This window comes from Accipiter gentilis, chromosome 33 (genome assembly GCF_929443795.1).
Source record: "Accipiter gentilis chromosome 33, bAccGen1.1, whole genome shotgun sequence".
In the NCBI taxonomy this organism is placed as follows: domain Eukaryota; kingdom Metazoa; phylum Chordata; class Aves; order Accipitriformes; family Accipitridae; genus Astur; species Astur gentilis.
The window spans coordinates 9,735,002-9,753,356 of record NC_064912.1 but is presented as its reverse complement, the minus strand read 5'-3'; the positions used below and the strand labels follow the sequence as shown (position 1 = coordinate 9,753,356).

Genomic DNA, 18,355 nt, shown 5'->3' with positions numbered 1-18,355 from the left:
AAAGTCATTTCAGCATTATTTTACACAGTACCTTCTATGCAAACTGTATCTCTCTGGATGCCCCAATCCAAGGACTGGTCCCAAAATCAGAGTAATGCATCTACATTGCAGAGAGGACATTATGGAAATGAGAGGGGGAAAAATAATTTATGACCACTTGAGGAGAGAGATCCTGATTCAAGAGTTGACCTGAAAGGGGGAAAGTGCACCGAGGCAATCAGGGTGATGTGGTGGTAAGGGACAGAAGAGGATAGATTACAAGGGACTTGTAATCTTGAGTCTGTCCACAAACTCTTGAGGCTGGTGGGAAGGGGCAAAGAAGCACATCACTGTTCTCATCTTGCCCAAGGGAAACACCTCAAAAGGCTGAGGCAAGGAGGGCTCTCTGAAAGAAGAGAAGCAGACATGGGGTTCCAGCTAGGAGGATTCAGGCATGGATGAGGTGTGTATTCAGTGCGCATTGTAGCAGCAGTAAAACGTGGGGAGAAAACAAATAGCTAAGGCTACACACTGGTACTGAGACGAGATGAGAGTAAAAGTCAGACACCCCAAAAGAGGCAGGTCTTCCCCTAGGAAAGCACAGTATTAGCCAGTATTAGCACACTATTAGCCAGTATCACCTCTGCTGATCAGCAGTTACTCACACAAGCAGTCAGTGGGATACATGGTAGTTCTCACTCCCACTGAGAACAAATGAAAACCACTGCCTGGCATAAAGAAAGCCTTATGTGCATTCCAGCAGTAACAAGAGCCTATTGCAAGAATGTTCATCAGTTGACAATAATCCCTTATTAATACCATGGATTTATTTAAGTATGGCTTCATTATTCATCCATGAGGAAAACAAAAAGAGAATTAACGTGGTTGTTATGACCCACGACATATAACCGAGTAGATATGCCGTAATAAATCATTCCATTGTTTCAGACCTGCTTTTCCTTTCTAACAAGCTTGATCCTCCCAACTTCTCCTGTTTTTCCCCCCCGATTGTTTCACTCTAGGTTAATACTTCAATTTATGTAGCCTACCTGAAGGCAACAGGCTTACCACTGTGTGTGTACACCATTCTGTTGTTCACATGTCAGCAAGCTGTGTCATTTTCTCGTGGTTACTGGCTCAGCATGTGGACGGATGACCCTGTTCACAACAGGACACAACAGCACACAGAGCTGAGAGTGGGAGTCTTTGGTGCACTAGGAGTCATTCAAGGTTCGTTGAACTTGGTCACCTAATTCTCCTCTGTATTTCCATCTCCCTTTCCTACTCCAGGATGTTTTCTCAGAATATAAACAAGTGCATACCCATGGGCTCTTAGCCTCCTGGGCTTTTGGCACCAGCCCTAAAGGTTTGGCATGGGACCTAAAACTACAGGCTCTGATGCACAAGAGGGGTTTTCTAAGGGATCCAAGTAATATTTACAGTGTTACTGCCTGAAATTCTACTTCAAGTGTTCTCCTGTGCCTTTCAGCAGGAAAGTTGGGTACTCTTCTGTGCTAACAGTGAATCTGTAGACAGGAAACCTAAGACTTTGAGTAATTCAAAGTAATTCCAATCAAGCTCATTTTGTGAAGAATAAAGAATTTGTCCTGTGTGTTTAAGTTGCTGAATCTGTGGCCCTCATCAAGCTTGCTTAGAAGGTCTTCCAGCCCTCTGTAGCTACCCTGCAGCTCTGAGGCTTGGCTTAATTGCTACCAAAGAGGAGGTCAGCTCTTTTCACTAGTATAGCATTCACAGTACTAAGTGAAAATCATGACCTTGCAAAGGAGAACTCCAAGGTGAGTTTGTTTAGACCTACTAATAACTACTATTTTATTACAGCCCTTGGCAGATTTGCCTCCACAGCAGCAGTCCTTCTAGGTGGCGTGTTAGCATCGCACAAGCTGTTTCTGCAGTTGCTGAGGAACGTTGCTAGATCCCCAATGGTCTTCTTTGAGCAAACACCTATTGGAAACTTGCTGAATCGCTTCTCCAGAGAAATGGATGCTATTGATTCTGTCATCCCTGACAAGCTGAAGTCCTTGCTGGGATTCTTGTTCAACTTGCTGGAGATCTACCTTGTGATTATAGTGGCTACACCAAGGGCAGCAATGGCCATAGTGCCCTTGACTGTTCTTTATGCTGCATTCCAGGTAGGAGCTCAGAGAGATACAGACAGGTGAGGCTGAAGCAGCATGGCCATGTCCCTGCAGAAAGCCTCCTTCCATTTCTTAAGAGCAGAGACATGCAGAAACTAGTTTCAGCATCTCGAATTGCAGCTGAACAAGAGTAATGTCAGTGGCTCTTCCCACATCACCTTGGCCTTCCAAAACATCCCAGAGACCTCACAAAGAGGCTCGTGCTTTTCTGATGTCCAGATCAAATCCCACCTAGAGCTATATTCCTTGTCTCCATTAGCATAAATGCAATCATATTAAGACCAAAAGCATTTTTCCTTCCCTCTAGAATTCCTACATTGCTTTTTAATATATCCATGTATGCCATGCAGCTCTCCCATTGCGCTCTGAAACCTCAAACACTTTGCCAGCTAAGACCGAACATGAGGGAAGGGCAAGTAAGGGTGCAAGTATGCCTTTGCTCGCCATCAAGCAAAGGGCTGTTCTACAGGAGAAAGTAAATGTGAGTTTAGAGGCTTTGTGAGTTCAGAGTACCCTGCCTTCTTCGCATTAACTAACCACAGGGTTATTCTTAAGGAAGATAGGACATAACACAGGCAGAAATGCTACCTCACCTTTTATGGGCATCTCTTACCCGCACATTAGGTTTTATAACACTGGGATAGTATGTATTATTGCACTTGTTGAGGCCTTCCCACATGTTCTGTGGAGCACTTCCATGGAGGCATAAACTTTCTAATCACTTCCCGTTCCCTTTGTACCAGCACTTCTATGTCATCACCTCCTGCCAGCTGAGACGCATAGAGGCTGCCAGCAGATCACCCATCTATTCCCACATTTCAGAAACTTTCCAAGGGAGCAGTGTGATCCGTGCTCACAAGGCCCAGGAAAGGTTTATTTTGAAGAGCAATTTTCTAGTGGATGAGAATCAGCGAATATGCTTCCCTGGAGCAGTTGCTGACAGGTACAAATCTGCAGTGTAAAAAAAAAAATAATGATAGTTTACTGTCACAGCCTTGGTGAGTGGAGATAGCTGCCCTTGGGGCTTGGGTGGAGGTATACAGAAGATGAGGCAGTGGTGCACATGTTTTGGGAGTAGGGTAGTCTTTTCCATTATCACTCACACTGCACCCCTCTCTGGCAACAGGCCCCTCACACAACCAATATGCTCTGTTGTTTGGCTAGGCACACACACATGTTGACACACTGCTAGAGATACCACTTGGGTGTCCAAAATGCAGGAAGCTGTAGAATGTGCCTGGTGAGGTGCGTCATCACATGCCAGAGTGCAAGTCCTGTGGTATATGCAGAACTCATCAGATAATAGAGCCATCAGCCACCAGTCATGAAAGAAGTGAGGAGTATCAGAAGGAGTGAGAAATGTTAGACCAGCTCATCCAAGAAACTGCATACTGGCTGCTCTCATCCAGCAGGCCTTGGAGAAAATCCTAATGGAGACCATAAGCCAACCAGTTTGGATAGACTGGAGCCATTCATGAGCTCCAAGGTGGCCAGATAAGAGCAACCAGGGTGTGACAAGAGCTTTGTTGAGCATCCTGTACCCCAGCAGCTCCACAAGTGTTTTGCAAAGTAATCACAGATTCTGTTGGGAGAAAGGAAGAGGGCACCCAGCAACAGCCTTGTACTCTCCTCCTCTTGCAGGTGGCTTGCCACAAACCTGGAGTTTCTAAGCAATGGCATTGTGTTGTTTGCAGCACTATTTGCAGCAATGGGCAGAACACATCTTAGTCCAGGAACTGCTGGCTTCTCCATTTCATATGCTTTTCAGGTAACTCAGCGTTGAGTAATACCATGCTTGCCTTTCATCAAAAGCAACATACATTTTAATTTCTGCTGCCATTTTAACTTCTAAGAAGTCATGAACTATTTTTGTGGCTTTCTAGATGCCTTCTCCTACCAAACCCTGCTGTCACTGCTGAAACCCAGAGCATCTGGAGCACATGGTCCCTTAGAGAATGAACCTCAAACACATGCACCAGCCATCTTTTTCCTCCTGCATCTGAACTCATACTTAAGTCACAGCATACTCTGAGCAACTGAAGCAAGGTCTTCAGCTGCTGTCTTACCTGCTTGTAGACCAGTTACACAATAGCCTAAGAAACAGCTACACTATCTTTTAGCATCCAAGTCAGTAGCATTTCATTCTCCATAACCCTGCTGAGAAGCTATGGGGGGAGCTGGCTAGGCTCTTTAAACACAGCTGTACAAACTTTCACAAGGATCCATGGTTATTTTTTAGCCTTTTAAGGGATGATTTCTGAAGCAATTAGCTGAGGAGGTCTTTATAAATAAACACTAAGACAAAGTACTAGGTACCTCGCAAGCACATGTCAAGACTTATTTTATCTGCCCGAATGTTTCTGCTAGATAACTGGTGTTCTGAACTGGATGGTGCGCTCCTGGACAGAAATAGAGAACAACATTGTTTCTGTGGAGAGAGTGAGAGAATACTTGAGGACTCCTAAGGAGGTAGCTAAACAGCTATTGACCTTCCTAGCACAGGGGAACATCTCTGCAAACTAAATGAGTAACTTTTCTGTTCCACCTGGACAAACCCCCTACTTTTCCCCTTCTAAAAGGCCAGTTATGTTTCCTTCAAGGAACTGCAACATTTGGTTTTTATCCAGCTGACTTGGACTTGTTTTATGACCTCCAATCGTCGTTATTTCCTTAAGACTGTTAAGCATTAGGTCGCCATTAAAATAGCTTCACTTGGTAACACTCCTGGAATGAGCTGTATTTTCTGCCCATATTTGGAGTATGTATTTATTGCACAAGTTCCGATGTAACTCTCTGATAACTGATGGCCGTTAGATAGCCTTTTAGCCATTAAAAGCTTCCAGTGCAATCATTTTTGTTCTGTATTCATGAAAATTATTTCTCCATACGCTGCCCTGAGATCCTACTAAAGGAGACTTTCACAGTCCTGTTTGTAGGGGCGTATAAATTTTTTTTTATTGAACCACTCATAATGTCAGAACTCTGACATGCAAACAAACGTTTATCCCCATTTTCAGTTAAGATGATTAGCATCTTTGCATGAAGTAAAAAGTCAACATTTGCAATATGAAAGTTTGAGGCCTTTTTCTCTTTTGGAAACAGTAAATAGATCAGGGGAATTTGGCACAGGTATCTTCATAAACAGTAAATATATCAGGGGAATTTGGCACAGATACCTTCATAAGCTTCCTGTTTCAGTATGGCCACTTGATTTGGTAATTTAAATCAGCTTTATACATTGCTGTTTGTTTCAACCTGTTTAGGCACCCTGGACTCTGAATGGCAAACTTCAAGGTCAAGTTTGGCTCAATGAAGGAAAAATTGAATTTAGAAACTATAGTTTGCGATACAGGCCAAATTTGGAGTTAGCACTGAAGCATGTCAATCTAACCATCAACGGGCAAGAGAAGGTAAGCAAAGCCACTTGTTTCAGAAGAGCTACAAAGTGTGAGCAGTGCTTTACAGTGATCCTATCTGGGCAGGTACAGTCCCTGCCCTACACCAAGGTATAGTAACTTGTAAGCATGAAAGCTGCAGTAAGGTATGAGCCCATCTATCACACTGCACACCTCTTCTAGTACAAAGTAGTGTTTCCAGGATTGCTGCATACACTGGATATTCTTCCAAGTGAAATTTAATTTCACAGGAGGTTAGCAGAGTTACAGCAAAGGAATTTCACTTTTTAAATCTAGTGTCACGTCAAGGCCCTGTTCTAGCTGCTAAGTCTTGTAGTTATTCTTCCCATCAAAGGCTTTCAAGATTCCTTTTCGTACAAAACTATTACAAATTATAAGTTATTCCCTTTAAGAATGTATTGCTAGACTATGTGAGTCTTGAACGACCAGCCCTGAAGATCTGATCCATGCAAAGCTGTCTCTCTTCAAAAGGCCAAGAGGAACAACGTGACAGGTCTGTCCAACTGTGGAAAACAATCAACATCAAAACCAAAAGCCTTCCGTTGCACTTTACAGGTTGGCATAACTGGAAGAACAGGAGCTGGGAAATCTACTCTTGCTGTGGGATTGCTGCGATTAGTGGAAGCTGCAGAAGGAGCGATCCTAATTGATGGTCTAGATATTGCTCAACTAGGTCTCCATGACCTTAGAACCAAGATAACTGTCATTCCCCAGGTATGAAATTAATTTCCAAAATGCTTCAGCAGTGTTGTAAGTCTTTAACAACTAGGAAGGGTTTATAAAGATTCTGCGAGAGGAGGGACATTCAGAAATTTCAAAGTTAGAAATAACCTCTATGCCATGCTAGTCTCCCATGGAATGTAACATTAGCCACAGATTTGCACCTATCAGGGAAAACCAGAGAACTCGTTTTTATAATTCATTTCAGGAGCTGTTTGTACTGTCTCTGTGCTCAGGATCCAGTTTTGTTTTCTGGCTCTCTAAGAATGAATCTCGACCCATTAAACCAATACACTGATGCAGACATCTGGACAGCTTTGGAACTGACTCAGCTCAAGAACTTTGTTGCAGATTTGCCCGATCAGTTGGAATATAAGTGCACTGACCAAGGGGAAAACCTAAGGTACCTTATCTGCAGAAAGACAATAGCAGGGCAGTGCCAGCCCGTGGGCTAGGAGAACATAGAGCTAGTGAGACAAGGAGTCTAATTCATTTAAGAAAAAAAAAAAAAAGAAACTGCCCAGACAGTATTTTCTGCATTATCGCATCCCATTTAGCAGCATGAAATCAAATCATAAGACGCCAAGTGGAAGACCTTTGAGACTTAATCATTGTGGTGGCTTGTGTTTGTGCAGTACTTAAACCACTGGAATCCTGCTCCAAGTGCAGATCTGGGTGCTATAGTAATACACTCCCTTGATTTTCTTCAGTTGTTTCACGCTCTTACCTGCAGTGCCACCAGCCTCAATCACCCTTTCAGGGAAAGGGAACAATCACCTTTTCATTACTATTTTCAAATTAATCACGTATTCTGACCCCAGGGAAAACTGACTGCTCTCAATTTACCATTCCTCTTCTTACTTGCAGCACTGGTCAGAAACAGCTGGTTTGTCTGGCCAGAGCACTTCTTCGGAAAGCCAAAATCCTCATTCTAGATGAGGCCACAGCAGCAGTAGATTTAGAAACTGATCTTCAGATTCAGTCCACCCTGAGGACTCAGTTCAAAGACAGCACAGTGTTAACAATAGCTCACCGGATAAACACTGTCATGGACTGTGACAGGTAATACTTCAGCCACTTTCCTAAGGAGGGAGGAAGGCCTGGGTGAACTAGACAAACCACACAGTGTTAGTTAACAGCAATTTCATTTCTGTCTTTTCTTGTTTAACCCTCAAAGCTTTGCTTCAATCAGCTAGGCACCAGTAGGCTAATCAAAGATGATTTATTCCCACATGATGCATTTCATGCTGTGTCACATCCCTTTTCTCCCCTCACTGACAGCAAAACCATGGCTACAGCTCTCTCCATCTTAAAATCATGAAGCTAAAATACACATTCACAAATCTTACTCCAGTCTCAGTTGCCAAAAACCTCTCCTCCCACAAACTCAGTATTTGAATAGTCGCTCATCAGAAACCTATTTCTATCCCATAGCTGTTTCCCAGCTGAAAAGCTGCTGGAAAGCTTGGTTCAATAACAAGCAAGTACTGAAATTTATTTTAGAAATAACTAAGTTTCTTACAGCTGCTGGTGTATCCCCAAGCTTACACTTCTGTTTTAATGTTCACAGAATTTTAGTCTTGGAAAATGGTCGGATAGCTGAATTTGATGCTCTGGAACACTTAATAGCTCAGAAGGGACTGTTCTACAGACTGATGGAAGAATCAGGCCTTGCGTGACTCACTCACAGAGTATACCATAATGCCACCACTATCAGGAATAATTGACCTCGTAATTGAGTTTTTATCTTGGTTTCACTCTAAAATGCCTGACAACCAAATCTTGTTTGAGCTATAACTGCAGCTGAGTAGATGAAAAGGCATGACTTGGGATACACTTTATTTCCATAGGAAACTTCACAATTCCATTTTCATTATGTTTCCAGATACCAAAACCTCATTCTCCTGTTGAAAATGAGCCAGTCAGTACTTAAACGCCTTGTTGCTTTTATGGTATAAAAGTAAACAAGCCAAAAGGAAAAGACCACAGCATTTCCAATTTATACTATAAATGGAACTCAAATATACTGCCATACTTAAAGATTACAGAGATTATTTTTAAAAGCCAACGAGATTCTGTGGACAGCAAGCAAGTATTTAACTGGTAGCAAGCAAACTTAACTCTTTACAGCTTGTCCTAAGTTCCAGGCAGAACAAATTTAGTCTTCTGCCAGTGTCTTCAGGACTGCTCACCTAAGTGCTGTTTTTACACCAATGTGGACTCCAAGGCAGCAGCTGGATCTAGTCACCCAAAGTGCACAAAACACTGGGGAAGTAGGGGAGAGGAAGTGGGATGCCACTAAGCACGAGAGCATATGGCTGCCTGTGGGCTGCCTGTTGTCACAGCTGGGGATCAGATCCACTGCATCTCTTTCCGTGTCAGCTTTGGAGGGGCCCTGGGCGAATCGTGCTGTGCAGAGGGCTGACAGACTGCCTGGAGAAGAGAGACAGCTTAGATACCGGCTAGCTGATGCAGGACCGGAGTAACTTGGCTGGGAGTGGGCAGCAGAGCACTGGTCCTTCTGCTTGAAGGCTTGGAGCAGCCCTGCTGCGAAATGCTGGTTGGTCACAGCGGAGCATGTCCAAACATCGATACCAGCATTTCTGAATCTAATTTGGCCACAAGGAATTTGGGTGGTGGAAAGTGTCCTCCTCTGATCCCTGCAGCCTGGCAGTCTGGCAGATAGGAAAAGTAGCAGGGACTCGCCTGTCAACCTGGTGGTTCATTCCTGGTTTTCTTCTTGAGTGCAAGTTTACCTCCTGCATGTGCCACCCTGGTGCCACAGAGCCTCTGACATGATCATCTTTCAGATGTTACTTCAACAAACCAAAATGGCAGCTGAAAGCAAAGCCTTCCTGGGCTTCCTACAGTGCCGAGGAGCTGCGGTCAGAGCTGTCCCAAGTCTCTCCTCAGGAAGCACAACAAGACAATGTGACAAACAAATCACACTGTGAGATACTGATGTTTACTGTGACTTGTTAAAGCACTTCATTTTCTAGGAAGCTGAAATAAAAATACAATCAAGTATTGAAATGGGTCTCTTCAGTAAGCAAAAGTATATATAGTATAAAAAGGAGTAATGGGGGAGGGAATGGGAGAGTTCAAACTGGCAAGAGTCAACACAGACCAGCAAAACCCAGCAGTTTCTTCACCAACAGCTGTTCAGTAGCCTCTTCACCCACATTAGAAGCAGTTAACAGTTTCTGCTGGACAAGTGCCTAAAATAGCGCAGTCCAGTGCCTGCTGCCATACTGGTGCTCAAATACCAGGAAAGAAGCAATTTTTTCCCTCTACTTTCTCCAAACTTTACTCAAGGGCAGAGACAAAAAAATTTTCAAACAACAGATCCAAGTTATGAGCACTCTAAAGGTTTATCAATGGATCTCAAAACCAGGAGCATTTAGAACTAGTGAGATAAGAGTTATTTTTTCTTTTTAGCTGAGGTCAAAGAGAAACAGAAGTGCCCTGTTGCTGGGTGTAATTCTGAAACAGACATCTTTTAGCCTACCATAATTTCTGATATAAACATCTTTTAAATGCTTGCTTTCCATTCCTAAATTGGTAACGAAGAGAGAGGCAACAGGAGAAAATAATCAAAACATACTTTCACACTGGTAATCTTTGAAAGGGCACAGTTGTGCTGTTGGCTTGCACAAAGTAAGAGCAAACAAAAATACCACCAGCTTTCACACATCAAGCTGTGCTGAAAGGACAAAAGAAAAGGCATTCCCAAAATTACATGTAACAAACCCCCCGTTTTTCAGATGAGACGGAGTCCCCAACTTTACATCCATGTGGTACTGTAAGTGACAAATCAGGACCTCAAGTCTCAAAAAAACAGTAATAGTCATCAAAAGGAAGTTGTCTGGAAGTTGGCTAAAGCAAAATATATAGAGGAGTTAATGCTTGAAGATTCCATCCTCTCAAAATCTGGTGTAAGGAACAGCAAGCAGTGTTTAAAAGGACAGGTCTGCTGGCTCTTTGCAGAGGTACTTCTTTCTAGATTAGACTATTTGACTGAATTATGCAATTAGCACCGGTGACTACAGCAGGCTCAGAACTACGCTAATAGCCTATTTCGTAAGTTGCTCTGCAGAAATTTTAAATATTAGAAAATAAAAGTCTGTCCAACACCTCCAGTAATCTGAATGTCTAAAGCTGATCTAGAGGAGCACCTGGACTTGCCATGTCTACACTTTCGCAGCATTAATTTTTAATAGCTATTGTGTAGTGTAAGTGCAACACACACAGAGCACTTGTGTTTAGCTCAGCAGTAGCTATGCAATCAAAGTCCAAATAAAACCCACTAATTTAAAGAGGATTTATTGACATCTCAGTGGCTTCCCAACTCTATTTTTCTCTTCGGAGCAAAACGAGTTTTACTTTAGGTCCAGTAGGGACTTCAGAGAAAGAACAAGTTTTTACCTAGACCACAGCAACAACACATGACGCCCCCACGTTTCTGTGGGAGAACCCGTATTTCCAACCGCTCTCTCGGCCGGGCAGGCTGAGCTGTGTTCCCACCCGAGGCAGGCTGAGGCTGGATGGCCAGGCCAGGCCACCAGATGGAGGCAGAACCCAGACCAGGGGGTTTGGGAGCCAGCAAGCATCACGGCTACGCAGCCCCTGGGAGACAGCCCAGCCCAGCCAGAGCACCTACCCGTGGCAGCCTTTCATCCTCAGAAAGCCACTCACTCCATGCAGGCCACCTGCTCTGCCAGTTGAGCCAGTATAGGACTCCCATGCAATCGTATGAAGTTAAGTCAAGAGCTTAATTAGCACTTTCACTGTTCCAGTTGTCTGTCCAATCTGGACATCAAGAGTTAGGGCTTTCAATTCCAAGTTGATTTTTTTTTTCTTTCCTTTTTCCTCCTCATTTAAGGCTATCTCAAAGTGAAAACACAGCATACATAGAAGAGAAAAACGACCTAAAAGATTCCTGTCCCATGATCCAAGTTTAAGGTAATACCAAAATTGCTAAAGCTAGAAGATAAGAATGAAGGTGGTGTGCACTGATTTACACCAAGTTCATGCACTCCTAGTTCCCTGGATGGTCGCAAGATGCACAGGAATGCCAAAATGCTAAAGGCATCAGTGACCCAGAGCACAACTGTTTCTGTGCTACATTGTGGTTGAACCACTAAAGGATATCTTCAGAGATGTCTCAAGACTGCGAACAGTTTTACAGAAGCAGCTGTATTCACACACATGAAGAACTAGGATGTTACATGCAGGTCTCCTGAAAATCCTGAGCTGTTTTCTCAGCAGAATCAGCTCTTCTAGATGTGAAATATCTTCCATGGTGCAGCAAATAATGTCAGCCAGGATATATCTACACGCCCTGAAATCTGATACAGTAAATTCAACAGTTTTCTTTTACTCTTTTATAAATATTAACACACTTAAAATAAATGTTAATGTTTATTATTGTTACCACCACCACCACTATCTTCACATGGGCTGCAGTGGCACACACGACTGCTGTAAGACAGGAGAAACAGCACAGCAGGATCTGAACTGGTTTCACAGATCCTTAACATTTTAATGAACAGATCAGTACAAAATGGTTCTGAGAGAAAGAGCCTTACTTTTAAAGATAAGGGTCTTTTCAAAGACTAGAAGAAATGGTCCATAGAGCAAAGAGCATGGAACAAACTGGGGAGAGGCACAGCCTTTCTCTAGATAAGACCAAGGATGCTAAGTCTGGCCACTTACTTTCAGGCCTGACAGGTATTTGGCAAATTTTTCCACAAAATACACAAAAATAGCCAGCAGTGTAGCTAAATAAGGTTTCCATTTTTTCTGCTGATCTAAATGAAATTAATTATGCCATCTTTATAAAAAAAACCAAACAACCCAAAACCAAAAAACGATGGAGCTAGGCTTCCACATGCTCCGTAGGAAGTGAGAACCTACCCACCTACAGAAGCACGAGACTACCAGCTATGAAGAGCCTCCCGGTGGGCAAATAATTACCTCTTCACCAGTAGGGGACCTGGGGGATGAGAAAAGGATGAACTCAGGCCATGCCACAGCAATACACTTCAGGGAAACCCTGCTCTGCACAAGCTAGATGAAGGTGTCCAGCTCACATCCTTCCCAAGGACTAAGCTGCTTGTTGCCGTACACGCTCCCAGTACAGTTCCCACCCCGTCCCAGATGCTGTCTTTCAGAGCTGGCATTAGCTTTGCTGCGTAAAGGAAAATATGTGACATCAAGGCACTCAAAGAAAATAGGTGTCTGCTATGTGACTCTGAACTCAGCTGCTGGAATTCAGTGTCACACCCCTGAATTTAGTAGTGCTGCCCCCTGCCCCCCAACAGCTGGAGGGAAGGCTCATCACCCCGGGGATACCACTGATCCCTGCTGGATGGCAACACTCTCTTGTACTGCAGGTCACATGCTGTCCGGCCAGGTTTCACTTACCCAGGAGTGCTGACAGTGTCTCAAGTACTAAATAAGCATTAGGTCCAAACAACACGCACAAAATGAAACCAGACTAAATAAGGAAAATCCACTGGTTTTAGTGCCAGATTCTAATAGCTTACCTTGCAGCAAGTTCTGTCATTTTCTGCAGCTGGTCCCAGTAGCACTGTATGCAGGGAACAGCATATGGCCCTCTCTTTCCTAGCCGAAACAGGATCTCACAGCTACACTGCTCCTACCTCAAGGTACCCCAAAGTACCTATATGACACTGCTCTTACACACAGCTTCTGTGGGAAGAAACCTGCATTTGTTCAGCTAGCTCTGTGCGCAGTAAAGGTTAGTTCAGACCGATCCTCATCATGCATAATACAATTTTGTTCAAGTTAAATCCAGACAAGATATTCATCATTTTTATGAGGACAGACATTTGAAATCAGCATCATGAATCAATGCAGCAACAGCACAAAGCACTGACAGGTACTTAGGGCAAAACAGAGAAGAGTATCTACTCCAGAGCTGGGCAGAACGGTTTGTAATAGAAAGAGTATAAATATATAGAACTGGGAGAACACGATGCATATTAATAACCACATGATTGAAAAAGAACAAGACTGAAGCACACAAAGAGCAGTTTTCTGATCCCTTACTGCACTATTTATAAGGTTATCCTGCAAAAATACAGCATTTTGGACACGCAGTTCCCCAAATGATCACTAACAGCCCATGAACAGGACAGAGAACATCCAGTGACACTTTCCAGTGTACCCAGTTTGAGATTGCAAATGCAGTTTAAATCATTCCTGCACAGACAACTCCACTGCAAACATTTTGCACAGTGGAAGCATAATTCTGCAAGTTCTGGATTCCAAACAAACCATGCTCCTAAGTACAGTTCCATTTTTTTCAAAGGACTTACTCACATGGATATATCAAGGCTTGTAAACATCTGTTAATCAGTGTGCAATGGAAAGCATCTTTTCCTCAAATCTGAAATCAGTTTCCCTGAAGTAAAAACTCTAGCAATACAACCTCCTTTGAATTCAATCCCAAACCTGCAGAGTACCTGCTGAGTCCCCATCTCAGTAGCACTAAACCCACAAGGCTTTTCAAAGGTATTTGAAATCATGTCTGAATTCCTTCACTGGACATTCTCCACACCGTTGCCTTGAGGAAGGTGTTGGTGGTAAATAGTTTGCCCAGGCAAAGAGAGAACACACAGGGGAGCGTTACTGTCTCATTGTCCAATGCCAGTGGCCCCCTCTCCCCTTTCCTTCCCAGGGCTCTCCCAGGAAGGAGTGGAAGCGGAAGGATCACAAAGTGTTCTTGGAGGATGACTGTCCCCAAGTGGGTAAGTTCTCATGGTGGTACTCACAGTTCCTCCTCTGGGTCTCCTCTGCAAATAGATCTGTCTCCATTTTAATGCAGCTGCGTAAAACAACACCAGACACGCACCTTACCTGACAAGCTCATTGCTCTATACTCCGTTCCTTACTAACCATTTGCTCCAATCTTTCCACCCTTCTGTCCGTCACAATGCTGCATAAACATTAGGTGATTTGAAAACCCAAAACCTACCGCTCCTCCCCAAACTCCCAAATCACCCCCTGCCTATTCCATTTCCACAGAGGAAGTTAACACCAAGCTGCCCAGGAAATGTGGCAGGCATAGGCCATGGACACCACAGGTATGACAAGGTCCACAGCACCACAGAATCCTGTTCTACTGATCCATCGTTATTACCTGGTCTGCTCAACAAACTGCAGCACTCCAATTACAAGAGAAACCATGAGATGTGATCCAACCCTACCACAACACACAGTTATTTGCACTCAAGGTTTCTTACCCGCCCTAACACTCCCCAGACATCAGGCCTAGCAGCCTGGCTAGTCTAAGCAGTACCAGTAATTTCTATTTTCAAGGCAAAAACCTGAACTGCCAAAGCTAACCCTTTGTCAAATACAATGCAAGAAATGACACATCATGCTATCTTTCAAACAATTTTTTTACTTCAAGTTCTTTGCAAATATTTGTATAGTCATTACAAAAAATACCAAAGAAAATTTCAGTCTATTCAATTTCAGAGAGTCATAATTTACAAAAAAATAAATAGTTTTACTCTAAAGAAGACAACTGTCTAGTATTAAGGTCAGCAATATTGTTCACTGAAGTCCACATTCTCAGAGTGCTGAGTATTTGGGTCCTTCTGACTTAGTTTGCCTTCTTCCAGCATTTTCCTTTAAAAAAAGACTAATCAGAACATGAGAAAAGTAACTTTTTTCTTCCCACAGAAAACTGAACATTCAACACAGATCTCAAAAACCAGACTCCATTGCTAACTGAATTGTTAGACCCCTCTGACACACAGCTTTAAGAACAGTAACGTCTTTTTTTAAACAACTGTAACAGAAGTTTCCCACAAAATTTAAGAGTCAACAGAAGCAGTGTGAAGGGCACGTTTCTTCAATATAAGGGTAATGGTCCTTGATGTGGCAGAGCTTCTATTAAAGCACAGAACTGCCAAAGCCAAGGGTATTACAATCCGTATCACGCCGAGCCTGCAACCTCCGCTTAGGCAAATCCTTGCTTCTCAGCCTAGTCCCCACAGGCATCACCAGGATTCGCCACCCAAATCAGAATTCCTGAGTGAACTGGGTGTAAGATCAGGTACTGCATACTGCAACACACCAATTGCTGCACGAATTTGGTTTTGGAGTGATTGTCATTCTAGACATGCTTAAATACTGCTTTGAAGTTGACTGTGCTTTTTCACATCAGTACTACTGACATATTATAGTGAACTTGCTGCTATACACTGTAAACACATGAAACCTTTAGGACAATGCATAAAAGCATTAACCAAGTACAGTAAATGCCATAATGAGAAAGCCTGGCACACATGTTATTTCACAAGAAGAATCTTTGGACTATAGTACTATATGCCACAAAATGTTCCAAGTGCGTCCCACAATAGGTGGCTCATCAAATAAGGAATCAGCAAACAAGCAAATAACTAGCATTTGCAAAAATGTTTTAAACAAAAAAAAAAAGGGAGGGGGGAACGTCAGAACATATGAAAAGAAAAAGCTTTTCTGAACTTCTCTGATTAATCACTCCACCTTACATTTGAGCATATAATGACAGGTTTCAGGCAAAAATTAAAGGTCTCTGGATTGTTTTGCACAGTGTATGTGCTTCTCCTAAAGCTGGCTAAAAACAATACTAAGGAGAATAAAAAAAAAAAAAATTTCATTTTTACGTTACTTCCATTGCCATGCTCTGTCTGCTTTCACTAGGTCTGAAACTGAACTGTACAGTTCACACAAGCTCAGGGGAAGTTACAGTTCTCTGACTGTATCACCTCCCTCTTTCCCACAGGAACTAACCAAGTTCAAATGCTACACCAAGCCTGAATCTTTGGCCATGCTATAGAAAATGCCTTTTTCCTGAAGTAGGTGGTCTGGGCTACCACACTCCACCACTTCTCCTCTGTCCAGGACTAAAACTCTGTAAAACAAGGAAGAAAAACACAGTCACAAGAAGATGCAGAACGCCAATGAACACAGATACATATGTACAGACAGAAACTGACTGTAGCATAGCCATTATATGCAAGTGAAGACAGTCCAGACTGTATGAATGGACAGAGGTTCTCAACTCTGTCCTTCCTGACCTCATTGCAGATGGTCTGTCTGGTCTATTTTCTATGTAGCATGTTTACCCAGTCATTTGCAGGTAGCCATGAGACTTTTCACTGTGCTTTGAGCCAGCCAGAAACTAGATGGCAGCACTTCTTGTCAAGGTGAGGGCCCCTAAGACCTTCCAAGATCTGGGATAACTTTCCCATAATACTGCACCACGTCAGCTGCTGTTACACAGCTTCTGCTGACGAAATACAAATGCAGACATAGCTTATGCAAAACAAATGTGCAACTGCAATTAGGAAGTTTACAAAGAAGTTACAGCAGTCAGTAAAGTCAGCTCACAGTTAAAACACTGCCTTCAGCTACTGCCACTAATTGGCCAGGCACTGTGGAGGTGCTTGCTAAGCCCTTAGCAGGTGCTGCTGCATGGTGTTACCCGCTGCCGTGACTGAACTAGGTGTTCATCTGGTGACACTACTGCTGGTGCTGGGCCTGGCATTGACAGCACAAAGAGAGGTCTACAAAAGTACATAAAAATCTTGTCACTGGTCACTTTGCTGTCTGACATTCTGTGATAAAAAGGACAAGAGAGCTTAAAACTGAAATTATGAGACAACTCCTCTGCCCTCAACCATAACTTAGCAAGGCAGCTGAAGGTGAGGGAGGCTGTGTGAACTATAACCAAGAGTGACGGAAAGAGAAGCATCAAATAAAGCTCAAACAAGCACAGGACCTCCCCCTTTGATTCCTTATGCTGCCTGTGCCTAGTTTAGGGTATGAGCTCCCTAAAGCTCTGATGCCTCTTCCAGCTGTGCCTAAATTAAGGCAAGGCCCAGGAATAGACTCCTATCCTCACCTCCCTCCCCTTCCCAGTTTGCCTGGGCAGGAATGGCACAACAGCAGCGCAACAGAGGGATCAGAGGAGTTCTCCAGGCCAAGCACAGCCACTGCAAGCCAGAACACACACACACACCACCCATCAAAACAGGTATTCCAGCAGCTCTGTGGAGAGGTGGCTAAAAATGCGCTGGTAAACATTTAGCTAACACAAAGATGCTCATTTAAATAGAGCACAATGCAAGTCACACATGCCTTTCTTCAAGATAAAAGTGGTATTACTTTACCTTGTGTAGTCCATTATCGTGTTCAGACGATGTGCTATAGTTAATACAGTACATTCTTCAAACTGAGACTTTATTGTTGACTGTATAAGCTTATCTGTTTCAAGATCAACAGCAGCTGTGGCTTCATCTAGAACCAGTATTTTCGACTTCCTGAGCAGAGCCCGTGCCAGGCACACCAGCTGGCGCTGTCCCACGCTATGCAGATGGCATGGGAGGGTGGGGAAAAAAAGTCAGAACAAGTTTGCAGTATTCATTTTGAAGCCTAATAATTCCTTATTCTAAAGTATAGGTGTTAAGAATCCAGCAAAATAGATAAGGTTGGTCTTACTACTTCACTGCAGAGTATCTAACAGCATCTGAAACAACATCCCCTCACAATGAAGTCCTGGCAGTGTAATAAGAGAATACATTACAAATAGTTTCACCATAACTGCATCAGGCTCATTCACTGGATCAGTGCAGTGTTGAGGACTGGACTTTACAAGGTTTCTACAGACTGAACATATATCCCTGTTACAGTGCAAAAAGCAAGCTAACAACTTCCTCAGAAAAATTGCATCTGTTGGGCAAGAGCCATGGTAAGTTCAGAGCATCTGCTATAAATAGCGGGCTGCTGCTACTAAGATCCTTTCCAAGACTGCCCAAGATGTCAAACCTTGCAGCATTCTGAGTATTCCTTAAATTACTTTAAATTCCCAAACTTCAGAGTTTAAAGCACGTTGAATAAAACCTAGTTGGTTGATTGCCTGGTCATGCATTAAGAATTCCCCAACTCCCTCCCCAGATTTTCATACAGGGCGAGGGGGAGGAGCCCCAAACTGCATTGCTATTGCTAGGGTCTAGATACATACTGTCCCAAGTGAGCTGCAAGGTTTCTGGAAGTGGAAAGTCT

At 43.3% G+C, this 18,355-nt stretch overlaps 2 protein-coding genes across 19 annotated transcripts in view; one reads left to right on the top strand and one right to left on the bottom strand.

The window, feature by feature from the left end:
• ABCC6 (ATP binding cassette subfamily C member 6) overlaps window positions 1-11,565 on the top strand; it is a 29,074-nt gene extending 17,509 nt beyond the window's left edge. For 2 of the 6 annotated variants that reach the window (XM_049791699.1, XM_049791697.1), the window contains 10 exons: window positions 1,002-1,209; window positions 1,819-2,129; window positions 2,879-3,078; window positions 3,777-3,903; window positions 4,503-4,604; window positions 5,399-5,545; window positions 6,107-6,265; window positions 6,508-6,674; window positions 7,139-7,333; window positions 7,842-9,304. In XM_049791699.1, the coding sequence (XP_049647656.1) occupies window positions 1,002-1,209; window positions 1,819-2,129; window positions 2,879-3,078; window positions 3,777-3,903; window positions 4,503-4,604; window positions 5,399-5,545; window positions 6,107-6,265; window positions 6,508-6,674; window positions 7,139-7,333; window positions 7,842-7,950 (1,725 nt within the window). In that variant the 3' untranslated portion in view covers window positions 7,951-9,304. The other 4 variants (XM_049791698.1, XM_049791702.1, XM_049791701.1 and 1 more) reach the window with 4 other exon arrangements.
• ABCC1 (ATP binding cassette subfamily C member 1) overlaps window positions 1-18,355 on the bottom strand; it is a 79,630-nt gene that overhangs the window by 4,249 nt on the left and 57,026 nt on the right. For 8 of the 13 annotated variants that reach the window (XR_007504556.1, XR_007504557.1, XR_007504554.1 and 5 more), the window contains 2 exons: window positions 17,464-17,658; window positions 16,082-16,202 (listed from right to left, as the gene is read on the bottom strand). Coding sequence is in view for 5 of the 13 variants with exons in the window: in XM_049791694.1 (XP_049647651.1) it covers window positions 16,094-16,202; window positions 17,464-17,658 (304 nt within the window). In the remaining 8 variants the exon portion in view is untranslated. Of the gene's footprint in view, window positions 1-1,043; window positions 1,138-3,024; window positions 3,087-9,184; window positions 9,275-11,591; window positions 11,620-14,686; window positions 16,203-17,463; window positions 17,659-18,355 lie in introns of those variants that run through there. The other 5 variants (XM_049791694.1, XM_049791696.1, XM_049791695.1 and 2 more) reach the window with 5 other exon arrangements.